Source organism: Rhinopithecus roxellana, chromosome 12 (genome assembly GCF_007565055.1).
Source record: "Rhinopithecus roxellana isolate Shanxi Qingling chromosome 12, ASM756505v1, whole genome shotgun sequence".
In the NCBI taxonomy this organism is placed as follows: Eukaryota; Metazoa; Chordata; class Mammalia; order Primates; family Cercopithecidae; genus Rhinopithecus; species Rhinopithecus roxellana.
In genome coordinates, this window is record NC_044560.1 from 46,438,689 (window position 1) to 46,456,515 (window position 17,827).

Genomic DNA, 17,827 nt, shown 5'->3' on the forward strand with positions numbered 1-17,827 from the left:
TAAAATGAAATTTTAACCAAGTTTTTATGTGTGCCCAAAGCATCATCTTAACTTTTCCAGTTCTGGATTCCATTAAATCATGTCTACTTTAAAGGACAATTAGATGTAACAAATTTCATTATAAACCTCTTTTAAGTATGACAGCTTGGATGGACTAAGCACAATTTCTCCTCTGAAAAACTCTTCTCCTGCACTGTCAGAAAGTATTCCGTAATAAAGGTACTGATTATGCATGCTTATTCTCTCATATATATACATATATATATACACACACTTAGTTCTCTTTAAGAAAATTCAGCTGTATTTATAAAAATATACAAGTAAAAAATTCAAATATTCATATACATAGTTAAGCAGTTTAAATTTTATTGACCTCCCAGTTTTTAAAAAAAGTTAAATTTAAGGTCACACCTCTAAGTTTGATATACTATATACAGATCGTGCAGAATATGAGTTAAAGAGATACAAATTAGTCCATGCCCAAAAAGATTATACTAGAGTACAGAATCATCTTCATAAATACATATAAAATTCTTGTGAAGATAGAAGGGCAACTGTCCAGGTTTTCTGAGCACACTTTTCTAAGTGAATCAAGGCACAAAATGTACACTATTGTTAATACACACATTCTAGACTTTGTGCCTCTGACATAGCCCAAGGATTTCGCTTCATGACTCTTATAAAACTAAACGTACTGAATGAGATTCTGCTTCTTGGGTGAAAAACCACAGGAACTATAAACATCATGTAGATAATTACTCCAAAATATGGAGAATACAAATACGAGCACTTTATTTTAAAAAGCAAACACAAAAGATTGGTGTAAATCCAAGTGTTTAAATGCTTCCGTTTTGGATAATTTAAGAACCGATACAAGTTTGTTCCCAGAAGCTAATGCATCACTAGTCTCTACTGAGGAAAATGAATTCTAAAAATTAACATGGTTTTCAGTAATTCAAATTTCACTATTTATATAAAAACGTAGAGAGACCAATAATATCCAGTAGCTTCAAAAGATAAGCTAAAGACTCTTTGATATAATCACCTTTACCAATGTTTGTGTGGGTGTGTTTAATATATACACAAGGAAAATACACTCACCCTATAATTTCTTATAAAATAGCAAGTAAGGAGTAGAAGTAGGAGATGTAGAAGGGGAAAGAGAATTCAGGAAGTCCTTCTCTTCAGTAACTTTGACTTCAGAATCATCAAAAAGCAACCACTTCCCCTCATACTCCTTTAAGCTTTGCACTACATATGAAATTTTGTTCTCAAATCCACTAATATTAATGCCTGTTTGGTCACTGGATTCCTTGTTTCTATCAGATTCATGGGTCCCATTAGTATCGTTAGTCTCAGAATTTCTATTTTCGGCAAACGCTGTACTAGCAACCTTATCGGGATTAGAGGCTTTGTTGTATAGCTCATAATCTGCTTTGCTCTTTTGTCCTCCAAGAAGTCCAATAGCTTCTACATTTTTTTTGTTCAAAACTTTACTTGGCTGTGTATTTCCACCAACTCTAATCGACACTTCTTCATCATCATAATTCTCAACCACACCCCTTGCTTCCTCCTCATTCAATGGTTCTGGCTTACCTATTTCACACATTTGGTCAACCACGAAATTTCCTTTATCTAGTTCTAAACTGTTAAGGTCAGTGACTTTAACAGAAGCAGTGTAATGCCCACTACTAATTGTAATGCCACTATGCATCACAACCGCAAACAATCCATAGCTGTCGTTAGTTGGCTTTGTGCTCCATTCTTCTAGTGATAATTTAAGAGGTGTCAATAAAGGAGTGTTGATCTTGGAAAGTCCACCACCGTAACAATCAAACCTTTGGGAGGAAAAAAAGAAAAGGTTTCCTGCAGTTCCATTTTAAATTCAAAATGTTATAACCCAATCTGAAACCAAGTAAAAATCTGAATGAACCCTTAATATTCAGTCTTCATATATCAGAAAAGCAGAATCAAAACAAGACCCCAACTTTGAATAATATTTGTAATATATGCAGAAACAAAAAAATACTTAATAACTTCTAATATTCAGGCATTTCTGTGGAGGAAATAATTGTATTTTTTCCTTTATTTTCCTAATTTTGTGCAGTAAGAAAATAAATGGTATTTTAAATAGCCTGAACCTGAACCAAAAATGTTACATTTTAGGTTTTTTTTTCAGACAGGGTCTGTCACCCAGGCTGAGTGCAGTGGTACAATCATGGCTCATCACAGCCTTCTGGACTCAAGTGATCCTCCCATCTCAGGCTCCTCCTCCTCAGCCTCCTGAGTAGCTGGGACTACAAGTGCCCGCCACCACACCAAACTAGTTTGTGTATTTTTTGTAGAGATAGGGTTTTGTCATGTTGCCCAGGCTGGTCTTGAACTCCTGGGTGCGAGCCATCTGCCTCGGCCTCCCAAAGTGCTGGAATTAAGTGTGAGCCACCCATGCCCAGCCCATTTTAGTCATTTTTAGTGTGAAGTTTTTCTCTACCAAAAATTGGGAAAGTAAATAAAATATTATTTTTTACTATTAGCAAATGGAAGGTCCACTGAATAAGGGGCCTTATCTTATCTTCTGACATAACCAAGTGTGAGAGAGCTACTGTGAAGCCCTCGTGGTAATTTCAAACAAGCAACTCATGTAACAAAGGAGTCACACATACAATGACATTATACATATCAGAAAAAAAAAAACAACAGACTATCCAAAACAATTAGCATTTTTTTCAAACTGTGGAAAGACTAGTTTGATTTCCTGGTTTACCTTAAAACTAGGAAGAATTTAGCCTTTCCCGCCCTTTCAAAAAAATCTTGATGTATATAAAATTTGTTCCCTGCTTTAGTCAGCTCTACTGAATTCTGCTACTAACATCTAAGAGGGAATGAATGTGAAAAGATGAATAAAGAAACAGGCCGGGCATGGTTGCTCACGACTGTAATCCTAGCACTTTGTGAGGCCAAGGCAGGTGGATTGCTTGAGTCCAGAAGTTCAAGATCAGACTGGACAACATGGTGAAACCCCGTCTCACTAAAAATACAAAAAAATCAGCCGGGCATGGTGGCATGCACCTATAGTCCCAGCTACTCAGGAGGCTGACGTGGGAGAATCACCTGAGCCTGGCAGGTGAAGACTGCAGTGAGCTAACATAGTGACACTACACTCCAGCCTGGACAACTGGAATGAGACCCTGTCTCCAAAAAAAAAAGAGACATCATACTTAATAGAATGTGTATTAATATCAAAAGCATTTGTTTCATTTTTACAGGGAAACTGTTAATAAGAGAACAAAACTTTACTAAAGCAGTCTTTACGATCTACTTCGAGTACTTTCTATTCCTACTATTACAGCATTTTGAACAAGATTTATCTTCTACAGCAGCTCATTTTCTTCATATAGCTCTTATTTACAATACTTACTCCAAACCGCTAGCAGCAAAGCACTTCAAATGAATAGTTATAACTTCAGGCATTTTGTCAAACAAGAGACTTCGTTCAGCTTCAGTATAATGATGGCAGTTTTCACAGAAATATTTATCTTCTCCTACGATCCTTTCTACTGAAGCAAATTGTGAAATTGCCCATCTCAGAGTCTTCATTTCTGTTTTTGGCTCTGGAGAAACTGAAAAAGAGAATCCTTTCACTCACAAATACTTCTCTCAGACATTCAAAAATAAACCACAAAGTTTCATGTTCAAAATCAGCATTTAATTTCAACTGACCAACCCATTCCTAAATAACTAGAGTTTTTTTTACTTCTGAAACTACTTTCATAAGTGCATCCTCAACAGTATACGTATCTTTTAAATATCTATATTTGATCAGCCCAAAAATATGACAGACAGCAAAAACAAAATAAGCCTGGTCTGTGTCCCTCAGTATAAGACAAAATAGTTTACGTTTAATTGCCAACTTTCAGTATGTGACAGGTAAACCTGTCTATGATTATTTCCTATGGTATTTCCATATTTTGTGCTATGCACTAGACACAACAGTGGCTCAATTATTGTGTTAAAAATAACCTCAGTAGCTCTCAAAGACTCAGGTTCCCAAAAGTACACTTATTAAATCATTTCAGTTTTCCATTCTAACACACTCTATATCAAAATCAAGATGTCATGATTTCCCAAATGCTGACCATGTATAAGTGAAGCCAGATAAGCAGAAAGATCACATTAGATGCTAAAAGCTAGCTTTTTTCCCCTCCCTAATTAGTCTATTAGACTTTGTGCTGTTAAAGAATTATAAATATTCCATCATGGTCCACACAAGACTCCAATTTTGCTTACTTTCAGAACTCTCCTCTACTTTGGAAAGCTCATCTTCTTGTACTGGCACACTGATGTCTTGAAAATCTTCTCTTCTTTCTGTTAAACTTTCACATTCCAAGCAACGCGTCCTTAATACCAGCTGACCTTGAAATAATTTCTCCACTAGCTCAAAACCAATTTGTTCCTCACCTAAAATGAAAATAGGAAAATGTACATCTATACAGATTAGCTTCTCATTATAGTCCAAATAACCAATTTTCCATTTAAATAAAGTATATCATGAATAACAGTTCCATTTTCATAGATCAGCTTATTAGCATTATTAGCTTATTAGAGGTACCGTATTAATGAAATTTAAAGTCCCTGTAAAGATAAAAACTTTGACTATGAATTACTACTGTCTCTAAAAGAAGTCAGTTGTAGGCCAGACACGGTGACTCACGCCTGTAATCCCAGGACTTTGGGAGGCTGAGGCGGGCAGATCACCTGAGGTTGGGAGTTCAGGACCAGCCTGACCAACATGGAGAAACCCTGTCTCTACTAAAAACACAAAATTAGCCAGGTGTGGAGGCGCATGCCTGTAATCCCAGCTACTCGGGAGGCTGAGGCAGGAAAATCGCTTGAACCCGGGAGGTGGAGATTGCGGTGAGCCAAGATCACGCCATTGCACTCCAGCCTGGGCAACGAGAGCAAAACTCTGGCTCCAAAAAAACAAAAACAACAACAACAACAACAAAAGTCAGTTGTATTGTAACTCCCTTCCTAAAGACACCCTCTCCATAGAATAAACCCAGAATAAGAATGACATTTTCAGTAAAACTATTCACCGTATCAGTATTACACATTTTCCCTGATATATGTAGATCTGGACAAAACTAGGTAAAAATCTAGTTCAAGTATGGTGTAACTTACAGTTATGCACCACCTACCAACGTTTCAATTATTTAACAATGGACCACATATTCCCATGATTTTTACTGTACCTATGTTTACATATCTATGCTTAGATACACAAATACCATTGTGCTACAGTTGCCTACAGCATTCAGTAGTTACATGCTGTACAGGTTTGTTGCCTAGGAGCAATAGGCAAAGCTTGCCTGCAGCCCATAACAAATTCATAAACTTTCTTAAAACATTATGAGACTTTTTTCTGATTTTTTTTCTTTTTAGCTCATCAGCTATCATTAGTGTATTTTGTGTGTGGCCCAAGACACTTCTTCCATTGTGGCCCAAGGAAGCCAAAAGATTAGATACCCCTGGTCTATACCATATAGGCTAGTTATATAGTACACTCTAACATCTAGTTATGTAAGTACACTGTGATATTCGCACAATTATATTAACAGCACATTTCAGGCCGGGCGCGGTGGCTCAAGCCTGTAATCCCAGCACTTTGGGAGGCCGAGACGGGCGGATCACGAGGTCAGGAGATCGAGACCATCCTGGCTAACACGGTGAAACCCCGTCTCTACTAAAAAAATACAAAAAAAACTAGCCGGGCGAGGTGGTTGGGCGCCTGTAGTCCCAGCTACTCGGGAGGCTGAGGCAGGAGAATAGCGTGAACCCAGGAGGCGGAGCTTGCAGTGAGCTGAGATCTGGCCACTGCACTCCAGCCTGGGCGACAGCGAGACTCCGTCTCAAAAAAAAAAAAAAAAAAAAAAAAAAAAAAAAAAAAACAGCACATTTCTCAGAACATATTCCTGTTGTTAAGCAATACATGACTGTACTTAGTCTCTACTTTAAAAATTTCACTAAGTGCAATGTCCTTCTTCAGTTTATGTCAAACATTGCATAAAGGGAAATGTATTCTTAAATGTACATTAAAACATACTGAACTTCCCTACTTTATATAGTTTTTTGAGACGGAGTCTTGCTCTGTCACCCCAGGCTGGAATGCAGTGGCACAATCTTGGCTCCACCTCCTGGGTTCAGGCAATTCTCCTGCCTCAGCCCCCCGAGTAGCTGGGACTACAGGCGTGCGCTACCATAACTGGATACTTTTTGTATTTTTAGTAGAGATGGGGTTTCACCATGTTGACCAGGCTGGTCTTGAACTCCTGACCTCAGATGATCTGCCCGCCTTGGCCTCCCAAAGTGCTGGGATTACAGGTGCGAGTTAACATACCTAGCCAAACTTCCCTACTTTATAAGCTCTAAGTTAAAATTCCTTTAATGACATCACACACACACACATATGTAATACAATATACACACACACACTAACCTAAACATAGCACTTTAAACACCATAGTTCACATTCAGTGTTAAACTTCCTTCTCTTTTTTTTTTTTTTTTTTTTTTGAGACGGAGTCTCGCTCTGTCGCCCAGGCTGGAGTGCAGTTGCCGGATCTCAGCTCACTGCAAGCTCCGCCTCCCAGGTTCACGCCATTCTCCTGCCTCAGCCTCCCGAGTAGCTGGGACTACAGGTGCCCGCCAGGTCGCCCGGCTAGTTTTTTGTATTTTTAGTAGAGACGGGGTTTCACCATGTTAGCCAGGATGGTCTTGATCTCCTGACCTCGTGATCCGCCCGTCTCGGCCTCCCAAAGTGCTGGGATTACAGGCTTGAGCCACCGCGCCCGGCCACAAACTTCCTTCTCTTGAAACAATTTTAGTCAGAGATTATATGCTCCTACCTATCAAAGTCTAAGAATTATACTAACCTTTGTTTATGGGTTTAACTTCATTAACATTCACAGGTGTAACAGTATTTCCTGGAGATTCAAATCCACAACCATGAGTTGTGTTATCACTTTCATACTTCCCCAAGTCCTCTTCAGGATCATATTCATTTTCTTTAGATTGTCCTTTGGCTCCTTGGTTTGTTGTTATTTTTCCCAGACTACAGAATTTAGAAAGAATGCTGGGTTGCTTAGTTGTAGACTTTAACCAATTTATTTTAACTCTTGATTTCTTTTGTGAGGGTCTTGGACTCTCATTTTCAGAAATATACTTGGGAATTATTTTAGGAGGAATCTCTAACGTATCACTTGTAGCTTTTCTTTTTGATCTAGTTTGTCTCTGGTTCTCTTCCAATGACTGGTGTTCCTTGGATACTTTAACTTTTTTCTTCATGTTACCAAATTCAGTGTCACTTTTTCTTTTCCCATTTCCTTTTGGGAGTTTTTCTTTACAGTCTTCAGAATGCCTCATACTGTCCATCTCCATGCTGTTAATATCACTCATTTCCTCTTTCTGATGAGGTATTTCTTCTACCTTAGTAGGTAATTCTGCCACATTTTTTACTTCTTCTTTTTTTAGGAGTTGGCATGTTTCTTGAATGTTTCCCAAAATACACTGTAATACTTCCTGTGCATCATGCTGTAGATAGCCTTCATACATAGGGTTGAGTTCCCTATAAATAAAAATTTCCATTTCATCTATTCTAGTTTTGAAGATACAGTACATAAAATCTATATAGAAATTAATTCATGTAAGGAAAATCATAAATTATTTCATTTTTTAAATCTCAAGACATTTGGAATTTGGAATTTCTTACCTGTAACTAAATTTGGAATTTCTTACCTGTAACTAAAAGAGTAACTTGTACCCTACTTTCATTATAATACTCTGATCCTCTTCTAAATATAATAACTAATACTTACATAATGCTTACCATATACCAGGTTTTAGTCAAATGTTTTTTATCTCCTATGTATACATTATCTTCACAATAACCCTATGAGGTACTATTATCACCACTATTTACAGATATATAGGCACTAAGGCACAGAGAAGTTAATTAACTTGCCTAAGATCACAGAACTACTTAGGATGAAAAGCCAGTATTCAAATCAGCACGCTCTTGGCCACCACACTACAATAGCTTTTTTTTTTTTTTTTTTTTGGGACAAGAGTCTCGCTCTGTTGCCCAGGCTGGAGTACAGTGGCGCAATCTTGGCTCACTGCAACCTCTTCCTCCCAGGTTCAAGCGATTCTCCTGCCTCAGTCTCCTGAGTAGCTGGGACTACAGGTGCGAACCACCACGACCAGCTAATTTTTGTATTTTCAGTAGGGGCGGGGTTTCACCATGTTGGCCACACCAGTGTTGAACTCCTGACCTCAAATGACTCACCTACCTTGGCCTCCCAAAATGCTGAGATTACAGGTGTGGGCTGTGACTGGCCTACAATACCTCATAATTAAGGTATAGGAATAAATTGCACCTAGTTCTATTTTTAAACTGAATGCTTAAGTGATTGTTTTAAAGACTTGCCCTATTAGTATAATTTTATTTGAATAAGGCTATTTTATATGTAAAGTTTCATTTTTAAGAAAATACCAAAAAGCAATCTAATCCAGTTAGCCAACAGTTCTCTAATCACATATAACAAAAATAGAATATTTGGAATTTATAGTTCTTACACATATTTTGAATATAGTCCTATAATTCCTAATTTGAAATCCTTAGGACCATGCATTTAGAAATTCAGACATTTTCAGATGCAATGATAATATGGCATATAAGTAAAATATTTATCACCGACATGATATGGGAGTAATTAAATACATTACTACTTCTATAGAAGAATGAATTAATATTCACATTAGAGATAAATATGAATGACTATAAAAAGCCTCATATAATACATTCAGATCTAACAAATTTATCACCAAACATATGAAAAAAATTTCCAGTATTCAGAGCCTCTGAGATACAAAGGACTGTGGACCTACAGTTTCTACTTTCCTTGCCCTTTATTCCTGTTTCTTCACATATCATTCTCCTCCAAGGATATAAACAAGTAGCTAAATTGAAACCCTAAAATTATATTATAAGCTATACCTGAGTGTGTTAAGCAGTCGCCTTGGCTGAGTGGCAAGTTCATCAGTATATTTCTCTGGATTTAAGAGAAAACTAGCTTGGAGCTGTTCAACCGAAATGATTAAGGACTGTAAACTGCATATCAATTCATAACTTGCCAAAGAATCTTCTTTGCAATTTCCCTGTCAAGAAAGAAACACATAAACCAATAATTTTATGAACAAATTAAGTACCTTCCCCCTTTGTCTTTGTCTCACTTAAGAATACTAGGTTTTCGAGGCCAGGCGCGGTGGCTCAAGCCTGTAATCCCAGCACTTTGGGAGGCCGAGATGGGCGGATCACGAGGTCAGGAGATCAAGACCATCCTGGCTAACACGGTGAAACCCCGTCTCTACTAAAAAATACAAAAAAACTAGCCGGGCGAGGTGGCGGGCGCCTGTAGTCCCACCTACTCGGGAGGCTGAGGCAGGAGAATGGCGTAAACCCGGGAGGCGGAGCTTACAGTGAGCTGAGATCCGGCCACTGCACTCCAGCCTGGGCGACAGAGCGAGACTCCGTCTCAAAAAAAAAAGAATACTAGGTTTTCTAAGTTGCATTATAGCACTAATTTTAAGGGATATACAAATAAGCCTTATTTTTTATTTTTTTGAGACAGGGTCTCTGTCACCCAGGCTGGAGTGCAGTGGCTTGATCGCGGCTCACTGGAGCCTCAACCTCCTGAGATCAAGCAATCCTCCACCTCAGCCTCCAAATTAGCTGGAACTACAGGCTCACACCACCACGCCCTACTAGTTTTCGTATCTTTAGTAGAGACAGGGTTTTGCCATGTTCCCCAGGCTGGTCTCAAACTCTTGCACTCAAGCGATCCACCACCCACCCTCGCCTCCCAAACTGCTGGGATTACAGGCGTGAGCCACCACGCCTGGTCTTTTTTGTAATTTTAAGAGGAATTTTTGAATTACTATTTATGTGACTTACAATGGTTTTTTAATTATGGAAGTCAAAGATTTCTTTAAATACTGTGTAGTTACTTAAATTTTAAGTCAATTTGAAAACACAATGGGTAAATAGGTTATACATGGGTGTGACATACTGTGATTATAGTACACAATAATGTATAGTATACAAGTAACAAAAGTTTGATACACAGATTACAGGAGCAAACACTCTGTAAAAGGGAATTATCTAGTTAGCTACCTTGAAAGAATGAAAAATAACTGCCTGACAATAGTTCGTTAACAGAGAAATAATCTTTGTCACCCACTCCCCCAGTCCTCTTCATTTCCAGGCAAGTAAATTTCCATTAATTTACTTTTGCTTTTTACGCTATTTTCTGTTACTTTTCTTACCTTGTCTTTTTGATTGGCTTCATCCTTTAGAGCTTCTTTCTTCCTTGAAATAATATTAAATAAGTGCTTTACTCCAGATTTAAAACCGGGACAAAAATATAATACCTATAAAAAGTGAGACTGTCTAAGTGTTCACTGAACAATATACGTAAAAATCATTAAAACAACATCATGCTTTCTATAGGGCCCTTTTAATGTGTAGTAACTAAAATTCTGAGATTAAGTTTTGTGTCAAAATTTGTTCTCCACCTCATCAGTAGTAGCCCAGTGTATTCCCTCATTGACACAAAACACTGAGTCTGGGCAGATACTGCTAAGACTTTAAGGTTACAAGAACACACAACACAAAGCCAACATTATTTCCAAGGGATAAGATACGTATTACTGTAGCACCAGCCATCAGAGAAAGAAATTAAAGGTTTGACCTTCCACTTAAGGTCTACTCAATTTTGCTATCCCACCTTTATTTAGTCTATCACTTTCTCTTATCCCAAAGCAAGTTTAATAACATGCAACGTATTATTTTAACCTGTTCTGGTTCATTTACAATCAAAGGCAAAGACAGTATGGACATTAAAGTCCTCCAATAACTCAGAAACATTAAATGTTACATCATTCTTTGCCTACTAAAGCTTTGTTATATAGCAAAACTGTCAATTTACCTGAAGTATACTATTAAGATAGCAAGTATTGCCGAGATTATTCAGTCCCACAAATGGTAACAAGTTTTCTCTCTTCTCACAGTTTATAGGTGAAGACTGTGCTGCAGGAACAACTTGATCACTATTAAATATAGAAGGGGGAAAGATAATCAAGTAGTTAGATTTCGTCTTTTCTCAAAAGCTGTATGATCTGAAAAGTATGTGAATCTTGTTCAGATGACATTTTAAGAAATACAGGCTCAAAAACTGCTATATGCCCAGAATAAAATTTTTAAAACACATACCAAGCCACAGAACAATTCCCTTAAAAGGATGTTAGTTAATCCTATTTTACAGAGCAGAAAATTGAGGAACTGAGAGACTGTGATTTGTTTTACCTACTTTGACATTTTAATCAAGTAGTTTAACGGAACAGAAACCTGGGAATAAATTAACCATGGCAATATTTGGGAGAGGCTGAACTAAGTAAGATTATATTAATAAGAATTCAAGGAAAAGAAAGTCTATGAAGAGAATTATATGGCCGGGCACGGTGGCTCAAGTCTGTAATCCCAGAACTTTGGGAGGCCGAGACGGGCGGACCATGAGGTCAGGAGATCGAGACCATCCTGGCTAACACAGTGAAACCCCGTCTCTACTAAAAAATACAAAAAACTAGCCGGGCGAGGTGGTGGACACCTGTAGTCCCAGCTACTCAGGAGGCTGAGGCAGGAGAATGGCGGGAACCCGGGAGGCGGAGCTTGCAGTGAGCTGAGATCCGGCCACTGCACTCCAGCCTGGGTGACAGAGCAAGACTCTGTCTCAAAAAAAAAAAAAAAAAAAAAAAAGAATTTTATATGACTTCTTGCTGGCAAAAAAAAAAAAAAAAAATTATGTAGCTATCTCTCACTTAAAAATAAAATGTTCAGAAAGTCAGAAGGTCAGTGTGGTGGCACTGAGATGTAATCCCAGCTACTTTAGAGGACTGCTTGAGCCCAGGAGTTCAAGACCAGCCTGGGCAACACAAGGAGACCCTGTCTCAAAAAATAAACACTTTATTATTCTTTTACTTCTTTAACAACAAAAAAAAACCCCACTAGGTCCTCCCAATATTTTATTTTATGATTGCTAGCTATTATTACTCCAGCACCTCAAAGTATTTAGAAGTATGAATGCTAATAAACAAAAGGTTCACTCTCACACAATCTCCTCAACTGGTTATTGATAGCTATTGGAAATTAACACATGGGACCAAATCCACCTTAGTCACCCAGCAGAGTACTATATGTTAAACAGGGAAGCAGTACAGACTCCAGCTAGAGCTGCTGGTGGTGGAATAAAGTATCACTTTGTTCTGATTTATTTTCTGTAGCTAAAGAATTTATTTGCATCAAAAGCATTACTTATTTTTAAGTTTATTTCTATAATTTGCAATCGTATGCCTCCAACAGGTATGACTAGTTACATGACTACAGAGTTTAAAATGTCTGATAACTGTCAAGTCTTCTGAACCAAACAAATATATATATAAATACATAACCTTTTACCCCTACACAAATGTTTTGCACGACAAATAATCAAATTTAAACTCAGAAAGACAATTTTAGTCTATGAATATTTCTCCAAGTTAGTCTAAATGGCTGAGCACAGTGTTCATGAGTTAAACATTACGGATGTGATCTCCATGGGGAGCCACCAGTTTTGCTGTTCCTACTATAAACGGCTAGACTTGACTTATTAAGAAGTACAATGAAGTGTACTTTTTTATGCCTCTATAGACTATCAAGTCAGAGTGGAGGTGTCAACCAAGTTCACTGCTGCTTCACTGTAGAATTTTTAAAGTACAGAAATGTAAGATACATACATTTCAGATGCTCTATATTCAGAAGCTTTTTCTTCATTTTCTTGAGAATCTGTGAAATCCAAAGCTCTCTTAGTTTCCTTTTTCTGAAAAAACTTTAAGGAAAGTCTGTTTTTCTTTGATGGGCTACCTCTTGAAAGTCCGTTACTTTCACTAGGTATGACACCAGGCATTTTTTTCTCAAATCCCAAGGAGTTGTCAATAATTAATTTATAGAGGAAAGTTGTAATCAATTATATCTGTCAATCACAGAGAAAAAGTTTCATTAGTTTTCGGTTATCTGTTTTAGGCAACAAAATCATCAATTCTGAAAACAAATTTACCAAGGGAATGGTACAAATTAGAAATTAATATTTGAAAACCTAATGCCTGCCAATGGGCACTCAATATTTATCGCTTAAATGAAAAAGCTTACCACACTATTCTTAAAGAACAAAAAATAGAAGCTACTGAATTTTTAAAATCAGTCTGCTATGGATTAAGGGTCGCATTACAAAATATCCTATTTAGCAGACCTACAGTAAAGTAGTGTAAGTAATAAAAACTTAATATTTCATTATAATAATTCATTCAGAAAATACTGACTGAGCACTACCACCTCTAATTCTCAAGTACATGGAAAGGATGAATGGAAAATCAAAGTACTGCTGGACGATAATGAGTCCTCTCTTCCAATGCCTTTTCTAGTTATTAACATGAATACATGAAAATAAAGTACCTAAAAAGTTTACTAAAGTATAATTTGCATTCAAGGCATAGAGATGGTGTTAAGTTATACCTAAAACCGTAAGGTTTTATTATCTTTCAATAATAAAACACATGCAAAGTTGAGACAGTGATACAAAACACTGTTGGATGCACTTTGTGTAAATCCAATTCTTAATGCGCCAGAAATCACAATACTCGTTTTTTCCAAACTTTTTTAAAAACTTTGGATTTCAAAAATAGTGCTTTGAGTAGGAAAAAAGATGATTTGGTTTGTTTGCCATTTGCAACTTTCCCACCCTGTTTTAAAGTAAAACTTTCACAGGAAAAAATATGGCAACATTTGTAGGAGTTATTAATATTTTCTACATCAGTCCTATTTTTCAGGACATGTGAGGAAAAATTATCTAACTAGAGTATTACCATAATAAAATTACTTAAAGCCCAAAACTTCAGCAACGAGTTTCAAATTTAAAATGCAGAGTAATAAAATGAGCTACACAAAACTCACTCAAATTCCATCCTTAACAAGCATTTCACGTGGCTGACACTGATCTAGGAATTCACACTGAACTCAGCACTGAAACCATTTTTGAGACCCAAGTCAGGAAGAACTGGAAAAGCTGATCAGTCTCCCCATTCTGTCTCCGACTTCACTTACTCTCCTATCCACCTAATGCTTCACCTAATGCTTCTGAGGAAGCGCTGTCTTCTGAATGATAAACTAACCTACGCTGAGTTCTTAGGGATCGCCAAGCATTAATGATTCTGATAAAATGTTTTTCTCGAGAGCCAATTCTAATGGATGACAGAAACTGGATCTCAAACCGACAGAGTAACCAGACTTCACAGGAGGGAGGAATGATTAGGCAGGTGAAATAGCGGATCGTCAGCTTAATCAACAAACCAAACCTCCTAGCCCCTCAAAGCAATGTTCACACCGAGAATGTAACATTTTGCCAGGTGCAGTATCTTCCGTGCTATTATTTCTTGCTCCTGGCTTTCCTTATAACTGGGGAGGCTGTTACATCCAAAACATTTCTCCTGTAACTAAATCAACTTTCGCAGAAAGCACGACGAATCAACCATTATCTGTTGACAGCGTGAATACTCAGTCCCAACAGTTTTAAGTTCTTTTTGAGATGACACGACTCGATTCTGATTTTTCAAGAAAAATATACAAGGACATCTTCGCCAAGGTTTAAGACACGCGGCGTTCTAAACACTTCTGGAAAAAGTGTAAGTGAAAGAAAATGCGCGGTAAAATTTCGCAATTACCGACCGACACAGGGCAACCTGCGTGGAAACGTTTCTTTCTCCCCAGCCTTCACCGCTCTCGGGAACGGAAAGGAAGCTGGAAGAACGAGCAGCGACCAGGCTGCCGGGCCGGGGGAGGCTGGCGGCGGCGTTCCCGGCCCACACCCCCGCGCCGAGCGCCCTTGCAGCGGAGTTGGCCTATTTACGCCCAGCCCGCACCTGCCTTCTCGCGTCCCGGCGGCGGCAAGACAGGCGCCCCGCCCGACGCACACAAGGCTCTCGCTGGCAGCTCGACCAGGGTGCGAGGCCAACACGGTCCCGGGGGTCTCCTCGGCAGCTCCTCTCCCGCGCCGGCCGAACTTGCCCCCGCGCCGGGGCGCCGGCCCCTCCTCCCAGGCCCTCCTTACCTGGTCATGGCCCAAAGCGAGGTCCGCGGCAGTGACGCCGGCAAGTCCAACCCGAATGAGTGTGGGTGCGACAGGTGAGTCCCTGTCCCGAGTCCGCCGGGTCCCCCCGGCCCCAAGAAAATCTGGTCGGATCACCCTCCCCGCGGGGGAGTGACCATCCGCTCCCAAGAGCGGGAACCCCGACCGCCGCTCGGTCCCGCCTTGCACCGGCACCAACTACATCCCCGGAGCGGCGCCTATCCGCGCCCGCCCCGGGATAGCCAGGAGCGCAACAAGCAGCAGCCCCGCTCGCCGAGCGCCTGAACCGCTAGGGTCTTTCGCACTCCGCCACCGAGGGGAACTTGGCGCGTTTTCCTCAGTCTCAGGACCCCCGTGTTTTAGCCTCCGCCCGCGCCAGCGCTGCGATTGAACGTGGCGTCCTTTGAAATTGCCGGTTCCAGTCTCCACGCTGCAGAGACGCGAAAGGCAGGAGCCGTCTCTCGTGACGGTCACTCGCCCCTGGCACGCACGGGCTCCAGAGCCAGCTGGGACTGTAGCTCCCCAAGAGCCTAACGGGTTCCACAGTTTCAAACAGCGCAGGCACAGAACCGGGCAGCTCGTGCGGGTCCTCGCTAAGGGCGCGCGCGAGGTGCTAGCGGCCTGGCTGGCGGGCTCGAGCCTCACACCCTTTTTTAACCATTCGTGCGCGGGAGTTGAGGGAAACGCGTACGGGTCGGGAGACGGGACAGAGAGCAGACGGGACGGGCCACCGCCTCGAGAAGGAGCCCAAATTCACCAATCCATGATAAACAATCCCCAAAACCGCGCCTCCCACCGCCCGGGGGAAACCAATCAGAAGTACCTAGACCAAAGCCAATTAGAAGGGCGGGAGCAGCAAGTCCATCTAATAGCAAAAAAGAAGAAAGGTGGGCTCCAGCCAATCATTGTTCGACATACGGAGTGTTCCTCAGGCACGGCGCCCCTCCTTCCGCTCTCATTGGCGCTCGAGTGCGCGCTTTCGCTGCCGACTGTTGAAATCTTGTTTGGCGTTTTGTTAATCCTCGACGGTGGGACGCCGCGGAGGGTGCGGCTTCCGGAGCGAGGCCCTCGCGGCCAGCCCCGCCTCCCTTCGTGCGTACGCGCCCGGGCGGGGTTACCGGGAGAGCCGCTCCGGAAAATGGCTGCTCGGCTGCAAGCCGGCGCTTCGCCCGGGCTTTCAGTTCGGAGTCACGGACACACTAGGCCTAGGGGCATCCAATGAGACAAGGCGCTGCCACGGATAACAATACATTCTTAGGCGAATGCTGTAGAGCTGAGGCCCAGTCGTCAGCCCCTACTCGCCTCATTTTCGCCTGTTTACCCCTCCCCTTCTCGGCCGCAGGAGGAAACGAAAGAACAGTTTCAGGCCCAGCTCCGGCCGCGGGAGCTTCCCAGGGTTCCGCCGCGAGCCCTCCCCAAGGGTTCAGGAGCGGCAGGCAGGCCTCATCTGGTTGTGCTTCCTTTTGTGTTTGTGTGCTTGCTTTGATGAGGTGACTCAAGTACTGCAATTAAGCGGGATACGTTCAGCCCAGATCCATTTAAATCAAGTATTTGTAAGGTGCCTACTATGTGCCAGGCATTTTTCAAGGCGCGAGGGATGAAAGGCATTCCCTGTCATAAAGGAGCATTACATTCTGGAGACGGAGACATAAGTGACACTAAAATAAGTGATGGGTACAATAGCCTGGAAAGATCTCTGAGTTGACATTTGAGCAGAGCTGAATGAAAGCTGAGCGAGCCTTGGAGGAATCTGGGGGAAGAATGGTGCGGGCAGAGAGAACAGCAAGTTACAAACGTCCTGAAGCTTAATGCGCTTGGTGTTTTGAAAAGCAGCAAGGAGGCCAGGGCACTTAGAGCACAGTGAATTTGGGAAAGAAGATGGGAGGAGATGAGATGAGTGAGACAGGCAGGACCCTGGGTAAGCCGAGTAAGGAGATGGGAGGCGTTGGATTATTCTGAGCTTGGGAGTGGTGGGATTACACGTTGACCTTCAAGAGTACAAGCAGGGCCGGGCGCGGTGGCTCACGCCTGTAATCCCAGCACTGGGAGGCTGAGGCGGGCGGATCATTTGAAGTCGGGAGTTGGAGACCAGCCTGACCAACATGGAGAAACCCCGTCCTTAGTAAAAATACAAAATGTGGCTGGCGTGGTGGCGCAGGCCTGTAATCCTAGCTACTACTGAGGCTGAGGCAGGAGAATCGCTTGAACCCGGGAGGCGGAGGTTGCGGTGAGCCAAGATGGCGACACTGCACTCCAGCCTGAGCAACAAGAGCAAAACTCTGTCTCAAAAAAAAAAAAAGTACTAACAGAAAGGTCAGCCAAGATGCTAGTTCAATACAAGATGCTAGTTCAATAAGCCAAGGAATAAATTATGGTAGTCTGGAAGAAGACGGTGAGATGTTGAAAACTGGTGGGTTCAAGATACATTTTGAGCACAGCCAACGAGCTCTACTGCTGGACTGGCTGTATTATAATGTAAGAAAAAACAGATCGGGTGGCCAAGGCCGATGGACCGCTTGAACCCAGGAGTTCAAGATCAGCCTGGGCAACATGGC

At 41.1% G+C, this 17,827-nt stretch overlaps 1 protein-coding gene across 2 annotated transcripts; it reads right to left on the reverse strand.

The window, feature by feature from the left end:
* Positions 1 to 282: 282 nt before the first annotated feature.
* On the reverse strand, positions 283 to 16,360 carry USP1 (ubiquitin specific peptidase 1). 2 transcript variants are annotated; one of them, XM_010370682.2, is made up of 9 exons: positions 16,096 to 16,360; positions 12,889 to 13,124; positions 11,046 to 11,166; positions 10,384 to 10,488; positions 9,056 to 9,216; positions 6,933 to 7,624; positions 4,288 to 4,458; positions 3,419 to 3,620; positions 283 to 1,838 (listed from the first exon to the last, which is right to left on the reverse strand). In XM_010370682.2, the coding sequence occupies exons 2-9, from the start codon at positions 13,056 to 13,058 to the stop codon at positions 1,103 to 1,105; spliced, it is 2,358 nt and encodes a 785-aa protein (XP_010368984.1). In that variant the 5' UTR covers positions 13,059 to 13,124; positions 16,096 to 16,360; the 3' UTR covers positions 283 to 1,102. The 2 variants fall into 2 exon arrangements, with proteins under 2 accessions (XP_010368984.1, XP_010368983.1); XM_010370681.2 differs by lacking the exon at positions 16,096 to 16,360 and adding an exon at positions 15,255 to 16,055 and having other exon boundaries at positions 343 to 1,838.
* Positions 16,361 to 17,827: the final 1,467 nt, after the last annotated feature.

Bases quoted from the DNA above. Each gene is read 5' to 3' on its own strand.
- USP1 (XM_010370682.2), bottom strand. From the start codon at position 13,058: ATGCCTGGTGTCATACCTAGTGAAAGTAACGGACTTTCAAGAGGTAGC. The intron at 11,167-12,888 runs GTATGTATCTTA...TATATTTAATAG, and splicing joins GAATATAGAGCATCTGAAAT to TGATCAAGTTGTTCCTGCAG. The intron at 9,217-10,383 runs GTAAGAAAAGTA...CTTTCTTGACAG, and splicing joins AAGCCAATCAAAAAGACAAG to GGAAATTGCAAAGAAGATTC.